The sequence below is a fragment of the Mytilus trossulus genome, chromosome 14, assembly GCF_036588685.1.
Source record: "Mytilus trossulus isolate FHL-02 chromosome 14, PNRI_Mtr1.1.1.hap1, whole genome shotgun sequence".
Lineage (NCBI taxonomy): Eukaryota > Metazoa > Mollusca > Bivalvia > Mytilida > Mytilidae > Mytilus > Mytilus trossulus.
This window is the reverse complement of record NC_086386.1, coordinates 21,495,833-21,509,665: the sequence shown is the minus strand read 5'-3', so window position 1 is coordinate 21,509,665 and position 13,833 is coordinate 21,495,833. Positions and strand designations below refer to the sequence as shown.

The window sequence follows — 13,833 nt, the reverse complement described above, 5'->3', positions numbered from 1 at the left end:
TGGTAACTTTTATTTCAGGGAGATGTTCGTTGTTGTTCTGCTGTGTACATGTTTTAAACTTTTATTTCAGGGAGATGTCCGTTGTTGTTCTGCTGTGTACATGATTTAATGTACAGTTGTATGATTTATTTATGTTTTTCTCTTTGCTGAAAGTTATTTCGCTTGTGTGTAATGTATTCCGGTCACGTAGTGTTGTTATTTAAGCAGTATTTTATATATCGCCATATAAGCAGGAGGTTTGGCTAGCCGAACAACAATCATTATTTTATACATCATAACATTTGCCTTCAAATGTAACCTTCTGAGTCAGTTCTTATATGACCACCACATGACGGGTGCCATATGTGAAGCAGGAACTGCTTACCCTTCCGGAGCACTTACGATCACCCAAATGTCCTACTGGGGTTTCTGTCGGTCAACCTTCAATTTTACATGCTGTGTTTTGTGAACTAATGTTCGTCTGTTTGTACCATAAAGTTGTTACTTTATTCTCGCCTTATGAGTTTAAATTGAATTTGGCGTATATCGCTTCTCTTTATCCTTTATAAACCACATCCCTCCGATCTCGTTTGACGAGAGGCAGTATAATATCGGATTACATACAGAATTTTCTTTGTAACAGGGAATTTGAAGTACATTTTGACACAATACATTTTAGGTAACACACTTATAATAATAAGATAGAGATAAACTAAGCTTTACATGTTGAAGCTTTCTATCATATCAAGCTTTTATAATTTAGTAATAAGAGAATATATGTAATAGTAAATTTGCCGTGAAAGTTGTATTACCGCTATATACAAACAGTCATGCTAGTTGTATGTGCTTCTTTGGTTATTTAAGGAATGACTGTAATATTTTTTCTGTCTTTGAAGAAATAACATGAAAAATGTGGTGCACACTGAATAACGCCCGTAGCGGGTTATTTAACAGTGTGCACCACATTTTTTTATGTTATTTCGAATAGACTGACAAAATATACACAGTTATGTCTATAATTTTATTCTAGATTTCATTTTAAACAGGCGTAAATCATGAAAAACGTTGATGCCGTCATGGTCACATAACAAAATTATGTCTATGATATGATTAACAAAACGACGTCAGCCAATCAGAAGACGCGTTACATCCAAAATTAAATAATTTTGTATTACAATACGTGAAAAAAAGGCATAAGATACGAAACGAAGAATTGACATGCAATAAGTGAAGATATACTGATAAAACTTAAGCAAAAAACAATAAAACCGCCGAAAGGTTATATAACACTCTACAAACCATGATATGTAAGTGTGATGGTTATGGCCTTTAATGGTAACCTACTAGACTAAAAAAAACAAACAATATAAGTTAAACTTTTGTCAGAATTCAGATACATAATTAACCATTGTTCGTATTTGAAGTGTTTTTAGGTATGAGTTTGTTTTCTAAGTTAATATTTGCACATGAAGCATTCATATAAACGTATAATACATTACAGTTTTTATTTTGATTTCGTTAAGAAATGTATAATAAGACAGTGTTTTGTTGTTATTGGTTGTTTTTTTTTTGTGGTATCTTATGTTGTTTTATCATATAATGCAATGCCAATTAGCTTATCATCACTTGGTAAAGAATCTTTTCACACGCGTATTTTTCAACAGTTAACTATTACCTCATAAATCTAAATTGTATAAATGAAATAGTATCCATCAATTAAATATATTTATCTTGAATACAAAAACAAATAGCATATTGTAAATTGTTAATAACCTTTTTTATGAGGTACTCAGTTAAAAAAGTCAAAGTGATAACATGACCTTAACCATTGACGTAGATCTAATTTTCAAATTTGGACAAATGTCTTCAACAAAAAGACGTAAGATGGATAAGATTAACAGTTTATGAATTACAAAAACATAACGCAAAATTTCAGACCAAATACAATAGGTCTTTCCACAAAAAATTGGAAAGACTTAGGGTAATTTGAAATAATTTCAAAAGAGGTTTCATCATTTTAATAATTTCTCTTCATTTATTTTTAGTTTGTTTTTTTATGTAAAATAATAAAATAAATATTAGCAATTGCAAAACTATGTCAAAATAAATGCTATAAAGTATGATAAGATAAATGAATATGCTGTTATATATAGAAATTTGTCATTCTTGCTGTCAACAAGTAAGTTTTTTGTTTGGTTATTGTAGTTTTGTTTCTTCAATAAACTCACCATAGATACCAGGACTGAATTTAGTATATACGCAAGACGCGCGTTTCGTCTACAAAAGACTCAAATGAGTTCACTGATGAGTCTTACGTAGACGAAACGCTCGTCTGGCGTACTAAATTGTAATTCTGATACTTATGATAACTGTTTACTCCCTAAACGACAAAAGTGATCATCTCGTTTTTCAACATTGACACAATTTTTTCAATGTGAAATGTATAATAATAATGGTTTATAAATTTTGGCATGAACACGAGATAAAGCGTCATTTGGTAATTAATCAATCGCCATAACTTTAGAAAATCATCAGTATTGAGCTTAACTCCCGTTTTTTGTCATAAAAATATAAAAATCTAAAGGTATTAAATGAATGGTCCATAAAAAATAGCACAAAACCAAATAGAACTGCCAAACTGACGTCATCAATATACCCTAAATTGATAATCTTCATTTGTGTTAACTTATTTCTTTTAGAATGTGCATGCACACTGCCAACGGTATTGGATGGAAATATATGGGACAGTAGACGAGGCACTATTGTAGTTTCAAATAGTAATTCACAATTTTCATCTGGATGGGATGTTTCAGTACTTGCCAAAAGTTGGACTATATTCAATTGCATTGAAAGTGACAGCACTCATTGGTTATTTCAGTAAGTCTCTTATAATAATTTCTATAGGACAGAGTGTGATTTTAACTTTAATATGAGGTAGGTTTAACTTAATTTGTTTATACTTCGTGCAATGGCAGTTTGAGAATCATTTACAACACGCCAATATGTAATTTAAAAGTAGAAACACTCATATATCATAATTTGCATGATTTATGTCTGTACAATATTTGTAGATTATGACATGCCCTTTTCAATATTGGCCCTGATATCATCCCGAGACCTCCATATCAGCATAAAGCCATATCATATTTGTTGATCACATGTGTAAGTTCTGCATAAAGAAAACAAACCAGTCCAATTATAAGTATTATGGTATAGTAAATCTAAAAAGATAAATCTCATTTTCAATAATTTTGTTTCCATTTACTAAATTCAAGTTTATTGTTAAATTTCGCCTTATTTTTGTATATATATGAATGTGGTAAAACAAAAAAATCGAAAAAATTGGCATCACTGGGGCTACGTCGATAATTGTTTAATGGACATTATCACTAGAAGCCGTTGTACCAGAACTTAAACGAACACCATCATTGTTTTCTATTGTACATGTCGTTAAAGAGCAGCAATGACGTCTCGTCATTGGAATTCGGACACCATAACCAGTAAACATGTTTATTTCCCCGGACAACATTATGAATTGGACATTTTTGCGGTAAATACACATGCAAAACTTAATGTTCTCGTAACAAATATGTGTTAACTAAATTCAATCCATAAAAGCCATGTTCTAATATAGCCGAATTACGGATCGCCCCTATACATACTTGTTGTCTCTTTGACACATTCCCCATTTCCATTCTCAATTTTATTAACATTATATGTTAAAACAAAACAGTATTCACTGTTGATATTAGATACTAGTAATAATAGTAAATCCAATTATTTTTACATGGGCGTATTACGCTTCCGCAATTTTAGCACAATTCCAGTTTTACGTTTCTGCATTTTCTTGCATTACTTTTTCGAATAAAATAGGTATTACATTTCATTATTTCTAGCTGCATTTCACTTGTAAAAATTGTAATAATGACATATAACCAGTTTTATTTGCTAATTGAAAATTAAGCGGAATAAAATAATTTAAGACAGCAGAGAAGATAATTCTGTTTAATTGGTTATTACTAACCGACTTAAATAAAAGAGTGATCTATTATTACTGTAAGTGTATAATGTCCCGAGTCTGGGCAAAGGGTCAGAGTGTCCTACTTAATTAAACGATAAATTGTTGAAATTAGATAACTTGTTTTCACGTGCAGAGAAATTTCTTTTATGAACAATGCATGACCGGATATCATCTTTCTTATTGGTCAATGGCATTGCGGGTCAGCACGAGTTCACGTGTAAGTGCATTGTGGTCACTTCCTTTTATCATCAGCATTTGATGTGTTAACTTGTGATTTTTATCAAACAATTTGTTCAAAATTATATGTGATTTTGTTTTTTATTTTATGGATAATTTTGGACTGGAGTGATTTCATTTTAGCTATTTCAGGTAAAATCGAACTATACTTTTATTTTTAAGCTATTCTATGCTTACATTTTGAACAAACGTACAGTTAATTTTTTTAACCATCCTTTCATTCGGATAAAACTCACTATATAGATTTATGCCAAACATGAGCAGTTGGTCAAATTCATTTCTTTGTGAAAGAGATATTGGGTCAATTTGATTTTCATGTGGGTGCCGACACTATGCGTTTGCGATCAAAATGTAATTATTTATCATTTATCTGATGATTAACCTGATTGTAATTTTACAAGTTACTGCATCCTTTACAGCATCATAATGTTTGCAGAACGTATATCCGCCTTATGTATTTGTAAGATACATGATTCGTTTAAATTTTACTACAAGTAAAAATTGGGTTATTGCATAACGATAATAATACCATACAAACTCATGCTACTTTCGTAAATCTCGTCACAGCAGTTTGGTTTGAGCTTATCATAATTTTGCAAGTTAGCCTAATCGCTATAATTGTTAGTATTTTAATTTATGCAAGTGTACCTTGTTTGCTTTATGTGATCGGTATAAAAAGGATATGTCTCTTACCTATATGTTTACCGCAACCCAATGCTTATTTATTACGAACCAATTTACCTGTCTTTGCCTGTTTTGGGTAATGTGGACGATATTAAAATTTTCGCAGAGGGCATGGTTGCTTGTACTTATGTCCTCTGTGTATTATTTTTCTCAGAGGTTGTGGTAGCTTGGTCTATGACCTCTGTGTATTTACTTTTGCAAATATTGTAGTATGTAGTGGGTATTGTTTTATGCTTCGTCATGAAACTCATGCTGCTTCGGTTTTACAGAGGTCGTAGTAGCTTGGTCTATGATCTCTGTATTGTTTTATGCTTCGTCATGAAACTCATGCTACTTTTTCAGAGGTCGTAGTAGCTTGGTCTATGACCTTTGTGTATTTGCTTTTGTAAAGTTAATATGTAGTGGGTTTTGTTTTATGCTTCGTCATGAAACGCATGTTATATTTTTGCAGAGGTCGTAGTAGCTTGGTCTATGATCTCTGTATTGTTTTATGCTTCGCCATGAAACTCATGCTAAACTACATTTAATTATTTTTTCGTCATGGTGATTGGTTTGGAATAAATTAATTTTGTAATCAATTCTTTAACTTCATACAAAATTGCCAGTATTTTGATACATGGGGGGATCCACCCTTTTAGCCTTAGAGTGGATTTCACATCCACTCTTTCAGCCAAAGGGTGGATTTGTGGCAGGTTTTTCTCCCCACCTTTGCTATTCTTTGTCATTTATTCAATTGACATGATATTAGTTGATGTTATTTCGTAGTAATTATGTATTATTATTTCATATTAAATATGAACTTTTATGTCAAATGTTTTATTTGCAAAATGTATTTTTTGCATTTTATGATTTTGAATAAATGACCTTTTTTCGTCAGTTTAGTTTTTATATCATATAGCAAATCAAGCTCAGACTCTGGCTTGTGTTTACGTAGTATGTTTATGGTATCTAGCTGTCTGTCTTAAAACCAGTTTTATTTGCTAATTGAAAATTAAGCGGAATAAAATAATTTAAGACAGCAGAGAAGATAATTCTGTTTAATTGGTTATTACTAACCGACTTAAATAAAAGAGTGATCTATTATTACTGTAAGTGTATAATGTCCCGAGTCTGGGCAAAGGGTCAGAGTGTCCTACTTAATTAAACGATAAATTGTTGAAATTAGATAACTTGTTTTCACGTGCAGAGAAATTTCTTTTATGAACAATGCATGACCGGATATCATCTTTCTTATTGGTCAATGGCATTGCGGGTCAGCACGAGTTCACGTGTAAGTGCATTGTGGTCACTTCCTTTTATCATCAGCATTTGATGTGTTAACTTGTGATTTTTATCAAACAATTTGTTCAAAATTCCCACCCACATACCGCCCTTTATATTATCTTTTGAATAGATATGTAATACTATATATGTTTATTTATGGGGCAGGTTTTTCTCCCCACCTTTGCTATTCTTTGTCATTTATTCAATTGACATGATATTAGTTGATGTTATTTCGTAGTAATTATGTATTATTATTTCATATTAAATATGAACTTTTATGTCAAATGTTTTATTTGCAAAATGTATTTTTTGCATTTTATGATTTTGAATAAATGACCTTTTTTCGTCAGTTTAGTTTTTATATCATATAGCAAATCAAGCTCAGACTCTGGCTTGTGTTTACGTAGTATGTTTATGGTATCTAGCTGTCTGTCTTAAAAGACTTTATCTTATTATAGTATTTTTTCTTGATTTGTGTTTTAACATGACATAACATAATTCCTGACTAAGTGGTAAAGACTTTGCTTATTTTTAAAGGCCGAACGATGACCTATAGCCATGAAATCTAAGCGAGTCTCTTCTTTTCAAAAGATATTAAGGAAGATTGTGTTTAATTAAATATTTGTAAGAATTTGTCTGAATCATGAACATTTAATGAAAGTTATAATATTGCCAAACAAGTATCTCATCAGGTTCTCAATAATCTTTAAGTTCATACGTTGTCTGGCTATTTTCGCTTGCTTCACACGTCAATGATGAATCTTGTGTAGACGTCACGCTCTTCTGTCTGTCGTACAAACCGTGTATCCATGAAAAAGAGAAAAAGTAATATTTAGTGTGTTTTCTTATTCATTTCAAATTATGGACATTGTTAAATGAAAAAAATCATTTTTTGATTAAGACACACAAATAGCAATTGGAATGACAATTTATAGAATATATATTTAATATGTCATTCTTATTGATCAAGTCCCATAAAACAACTGCTTGTGTGCAATCAATGTTAAATTAAGATTATAGTTTTTGTAATTAGATATTTGATGACTTTCATAACGTTTTTATGTTGCATTTTTCGTCTTGTTTTTGATTAAAAATAGTAAATGTCAAAAAAATTAGAACACGATTTTAACTAAATAATACAAAACCAAAACAATCGATCTAGTGTGGAAATGTTTACGTTATAGAGAAAAAAACCCACGTATTATTAAGTTTTTGTTGGTGCACTTCCAGTATAATTACCATGTCTAATCTTGAAGTAAATCGCTGATTCAATTTATCATACATGTATTGATGTTCTCCTTACTATGGTTCATTGTTCATTCTTCAATACTTTCTAGTACATGCATACTATTATTAATTGTCGGTTATGAATGATTATTTGTTTTGTTTTAATCTTCATAATGACCGAACTATACTTACAGGAGTACCAACAGTGAAGAAATTTATGGACCTAAATATTACGGATTTTATTGTGTGAGATATACTAAAATAACAGACTACAGTTATTATTATTATCTTGATTCTAGTGAGTATACATATATTTTTGTTGTACTTCTGTTTCTCTTTGTTAGGTCCTGCAAAAACATCTGAGTACATCTAGATGTTGAATTGTAGTGAGACAGAGTTAAAACGTGTCCCTTTTACAAAATGATATATATACGCGTCCATTTTGTTTTTATAGATTTGTAACTTTCGAATAGTTTATATGTATAATTTTCATCCTAAAACTATCATCAAATAGATCGATCTCATGTTAGTTTATTCTTTGCCACACTGTTTTTGTATAAGGGATAATTAAATAGAATAAAATTGCTAAGAAAAAATAATACATGTTATTTGATCAACTCATTGACAACAGAACAAATATACGAATTTTATAAGACATATGGCGTACAAACGAGAGGCGAAAGATGACAATAGAACATTCTTACTGATAAAGTCGAATATGTATTTCCCATTTCTTCAAAAGAAGAAAAAGGCCAAAAGAGACAAACAACAATTTACAAAACACAGAACACTAAAGACTAACCTTTAATTAAAAAGTAAAATCACAAAAATACTGAGCTAAAAGGAAAATCAATTCGGAAAGTTCCATAATCACATGGCAAAGTCAAATAACAAAAAGCATCTAAAACGAATGGACAAGAACTGTCATATTCCTGACTTGGTACAGGCATTTTCAAATGTAGAAAATGATGGACTTTCCTAATTGATTTTCCTCTGAGTTCAGTATTTTTGTGATTTTACTTTTTAAACCCTGTTTTATAGCGCTAACCCATCTTTAAAATTTCTTTTAAACATTTTTCATTGTTATTAATTCCTATTATGTGAATGTGTATTTGAAGATATATTGTGTTTTATCAGTGAAGCTAAAGAATTAAACGAAGAAACTAGTTTTTTTTTCATTTACGTCAGATTACGTTTAAGGTATATTTGTCTTTTTCTAGATACGGAAGAAAACGCAGCCGATACGCGGATATCATTCATTGAAGAATCTGTTGCAAATGCTGGAGTAACAATAAGCTCAGTATGTAATCCAACCTCCGGACCAAGTGCTGAGGAATTCCATGTTTTAGTGAAAGAGAGTAAGTTCTCATCCTTTAAATTGATTCAGTCATTTGCTTCCAAGTTGGTGTTATTTTCTTGATCGTAAGCCTCGGAAGAACTAGTTGTTATGACACCAATCAACTGCTGATCTACAAAATGTTTGAGGCTCTTATTCTTTTTAAATTATTCTGCTTGTCATAAATCTTGTTCTACCTTACTATACGTTCACTTTATTTTACAATATTTGCAGGTATTAGCACTTTTCCTTGTTTCTATATTTAGTTACGTTATAAAATTTGTAAATCCACATTCTCTTACATTCGGTCAAAATTTCAACAAGAAAAAATAATAAAAAAAGACAAAGATGGTGACTTTATTTAGTTTTTATCATGTTTTTTAGAGTTACACAATAGTGTTTTTAAGAGGGTGTCCATGGAAAAACCAGGCAGTGGATGGCACAAGACATATTTTGTTTTTAAAATGATTTCATCTATTTCATATCATAAATTCATTCTTTCTGAAAGTTGAATTTTGTTTTTCTATTAACTGCAACAAATAAAGAGAAAAAAATACATAGAAAGCACTGAAAATTCATTGAAAAGGGGAGATAACTCTTCATTTTGTACAAAATTGTGTTGCATTGTTAGTGAACTTTAAAATCATTTTCTGAGCCATCCACAGTTGATTCAGAAATATCTTTGACATATATAGCCTTTGTATGATATAAACATTGCATCGGAACCAAAAATTTAGTGGGAATAAAATTATGATGTGCCACCCATATCACAGGATTTGCCTGATATTTACTTGGACAGCCTCTTAATTATATAATGGTTTACAAGATTACGACTGTTAATTTATACAAAAATGTTAAGCATGCTATAGGCATTTATACATCATCAATGACACCAACCGTATACTAATTCAGTAAATGTTACGGTTTTTTTTCCAGATCATCAGGCAGACGTTAAGCAATGGTTCCCTGATGCGCTGCTGGGAGTTTACGCTTACACAGTGACAGATGCCTCATCCTCCGTCTTTTGTGGTTCTGGTTCTGTATGGGATGCTTGTACAAATAGAACAACGATTTCATTTAACTATACTCAATGTAGTACACAAATGTTTGGTTCTAGTAAGTATATTAAAGTTTGGAACATCTCAGCGTTTGTCAAGATACAGACGTCACAAGTTCTTATTTTGACATAACAAAATTAATGGACGTGTCACGACTGCAATATTACAGCGAATTTTCAATAGTTAGATTTGTTCAACTATACCATTCTGTAAAGACACGATTAATTTTATCCAAAAAATACTCTATTATGTTCTTGTTTTGTTGTCTTTATTTGGAAGCGAACCTGTTGAATGATACTTCCGAAATGTTTTAAGCATTTTAATTGGTATCTAACGTTATTTTTTTCTCATCGAATCCTTATACAGCTTAGTTGAAACCATTTTTTGTTGTTGCTAACAGCCACTGTTTAGTTCTTATTGTTTAGTCACTGCCGATAATTAGCTTGTCTCTTATACTGCTTTCGTGCTTTTATTGTTTTCTTATGCATTTAGGAAATGATTAAAACACATTATTGAGACACCAAATCCATAAAACGATCGTTCTAGAACAAACATATGTGGGTTTTTTTCTCTATGTATTGTTAAAAAAATTCACCTTTCAATTTGGCGTATTTGTTGTCTTATATCCTATTTATTTTTTATATCGTAAAATATTTCTTAAAAGGCATTCTCTTAATCTTATAAAGCTGATTGATCACTTTCCTGGCCTGTTAATAATAAGAGTATGGTTTTATCTAATTCACTTGTGGTTTATTTGATCTCAGTTCAATATCGATCAAAAATTAATTATGATGTCAACTTTTCTTGCTTTCTTCTGAATTTTCTTTTGTGAAGGCACGAAAAAGGCGATAATGTCTGATATCGTGACAAAGAGAGAACACATATCTTTACAGATTATTAGAAAAAAAGAAATAAAACCATTTAAAATTTGAATGTTTAGAACGATCGATGAACCTAGCGTTTTTTCTTGTGAGTTGAACCTCCCCGAGTTGTGAAATATCATAGAACATTCGATGCAGTAGTAGATAAAATATATTTTAGTGTGAATACAGTGTGTGCTTAAAAAAGTTCTAGTTCAGTACACATACATCTTCAAAATATAGAATACTTGAATGAAAATGAGACTTTTAAAGTTTATATAAAAGTCACCTTATCAATGAAGGAAACTCCATCTCTCATACAAGCAAAATGAAAAAAATAAAACTAGGAATCGATATTGTGGCTAAAGAATGGAGTTTTTTTAGTCTTCATTTACTTATAACCAATGATCCCTCATTGAGGGCATTTCAATGTAGATTGCTGCATAGAACTCTAGGAACAAATATTACTTAACTTATGAAATGTGAAACAGAACTGTGCACGTTTTGTACAGAAACAAAAGAAACATCTATACATATCTTTTTGAATGAGGATATATTCGAACAATCAGATTTAACTTTTTTTTTTAAATTGGAGGTTTTATGTAGTATCATTTTTACCCATCTTTATCAGGTATAATCTTGAATGATAACATATCATGTATTTAAAGATATTTGTAATACATGTATTCCGATATTGAAAATATATATTTACTAATATGTCTAGTAAGATTTACAGTCTACTGTAACTGAAGCAATTGAATGGCTTAGATATTATCATAGGATTGACATGGGCTCTATAAGTTGTGTTCGAAAAATAAAGTAATAAGATAAAAAGAAAATGGTCAGATATTGATACTTATTACATCTGTATTTGTAGATGAGACTTTGGAATGATAGGAAAATAAAAATATATATATTAAAAAAAGTGTCCTTTTCTGTGCTCATTTGATAATGTTTTGTAAAGTTACAATACTACATGCCTGTGATTTAGATACCTTAGTTCAAAACAAAAACAGAAAAGATACCATGGGTAATTCTTAATCCATGAGTTAGCTTGAGTTGACGACAAATCAATAGAAATATGGCGGAGAGAACATCAGAAAAGACAAACAAAAACCTGCATAAAAGTGCTAGAAAAATGCCATAAAAACCACGTAATAAGTTTAAAGAGAACACAGTTTCTATTACAACTGTTGTTTTACTTATTTTTAATTCAATCTGAATGACAATATAGTATTTCTTTTATTGCAGCCGGTGGTGAGTTTTACGCCACAAAATACGTTACTTCTGGATCTACTAGTTATGTTATCATTATCAATGCAGATTCGTCTACGAGTAAAAGATTCACCTGTTTGGTAATTATATTCATATGATAATTAAATATATAAACTAACAACACATCTAACATATGTTGAGCTTTGTCACAACAATAATTACATTTCCAAATGTCAAAAGCAATACTATATGCACTTATCATAGCTATATTTGAATATGCAATGCAAGTTTCGAGATAAATATATTAACGGATTCTATAACCAATATACCTAATTAACTCATATCTTGTAACGCCAAGACAAATGTTAATACATAACAACCGTTCACTTTATGTCAGGCAATTAGGTTGATAATTCCGTCAAGATATTTTTATAACTATTTTATGTAAAATAATTTTAGGCTGTATCAGGTTCTTCAGTCAGCTCCAATACAGGAAGCTGTGTAAAGGGACAGTCCGCCACTACCAATACATCAGATTCATCAAGTGTTGTAATATCGCTATCAGCTTACGGTAGGCAATATTTAATGTCAGCATACACATAGTTTGATCATTAATGGTTTTTAGTCATTGTTCTATTGGTATTCCCATTGTCATAAGTACAACTATTTTAGTTTTACCAATACATTTTTTATGCATTCTCCTTACAAAAAAAGGGACAGGAGGAAGAGATACTAAGGGGACATTCAAAACTCATGTAGAGATCAATTGACTCGGCAAATTTCAAACATTAAAACAGCGAATCAGAAGTGAATGACAAACAATTAAAAGACAGGGTCGATCGTGTTTCGTCGTATAAACAAAACATTGCCCTTAGATCCAAGTATCACAACATCGTAAAATAGGTCCACTGTTTGTTTTGAATTACTGATAATCAAATTTGAGGAACAGTTGAAAGATAATTTGTACAGAATTCGAAGATTATAACAAGGAAGAATGGCATTTGCGCCGACATATATTTGTCTATATGATTTCATTCATCCGATTTGTATATGATTTTTTTTATAGATCAGTTTTATTGTAGCAAATCTTCATAATGTTTTTTTCATATTTTATTCCTGTTTTTGTAGCATCACCGTTTTGAACGATCCGATACTTATTTCATTTACCAATTGAAAGCTTTTATAGTCACACACAGATATCTATATATTGCATAATGTTAGATTTGGACGTACTTTTATGTACATGTATTTGTGTGTGTATTGCTCTTTTTATGTCTTATTTGATCATGTTGATAGCTACAATTATCTAATATATTTGTCTTTTTCTTTTCCAGAAACCTGTCGTAAGTAAATCATGATTTTTGTTCTGTTTTCTTCATCTTGTATGTAAATAAAAATGTCAAAAGGAATATTCTAGTAAACTTTAAAAGATTTACGTTTATAAATTTGCGCAATTGGAAAAATATTACTAACAAATAACCAACATAAAATTTTCATGTAAAACACATACCTTCAAGATATTATTATTCCTTTATTTAAATTAAAATTTGTTGAAATTTTTTAAGTGTATTTGTTTTAATAATATACCCATTTTTTTAACCATTACTCAAGGTTTGTGCATATTTAGAAGTTAGTTTTTTTACTGTTTATACAGCATTTACGACAGCATCGGCCGCGTCCTCCTCATCTAATGTAGGAATTATAGCTGGCGTAGTTGTTGTACTAATCCTTTTAATAGCGGGAGCTATTGGTGGATTTATATTTTACCATAAATATAAGAAAAAACCGTTCCCGTGGCAAAAATCAAAAGTACAGAATGGATCAGAGGAAAATGCCGAAAAACCAGGTAAATGATATATCAAATTACAAGCGTGCATATTAACAATGTACCAAATAAGAAATTATTGAAGCATTCATGCATTTTGAAGCTTGAAACTGGGTCGATATTCTAAG

At 30.6% G+C, this 13,833-nt stretch overlaps 1 protein-coding gene across 1 annotated transcript in view; it reads left to right on the top strand.

The window, feature by feature from the left end:
- LOC134697578 (uncharacterized) overlaps positions 1-13,833 on the top strand; it is a 31,063-nt gene that overhangs the window by 14,073 nt on the left and 3,157 nt on the right. The window contains exons 2-9 of the mRNA XM_063559862.1: positions 2,679-2,856; positions 7,606-7,709; positions 8,632-8,769; positions 9,684-9,863; positions 11,917-12,020; positions 12,340-12,451; positions 13,215-13,223; positions 13,535-13,726. Coding sequence (XP_063415932.1) covers positions 2,679-2,856; positions 7,606-7,709; positions 8,632-8,769; positions 9,684-9,863; positions 11,917-12,020; positions 12,340-12,451; positions 13,215-13,223; positions 13,535-13,726 — 1,017 coding nt within the window. The remainder of the gene's footprint in view (positions 1-2,678; positions 2,857-7,605; positions 7,710-8,631; positions 8,770-9,683; positions 9,864-11,916; positions 12,021-12,339; positions 12,452-13,214; positions 13,224-13,534; positions 13,727-13,833) is intronic.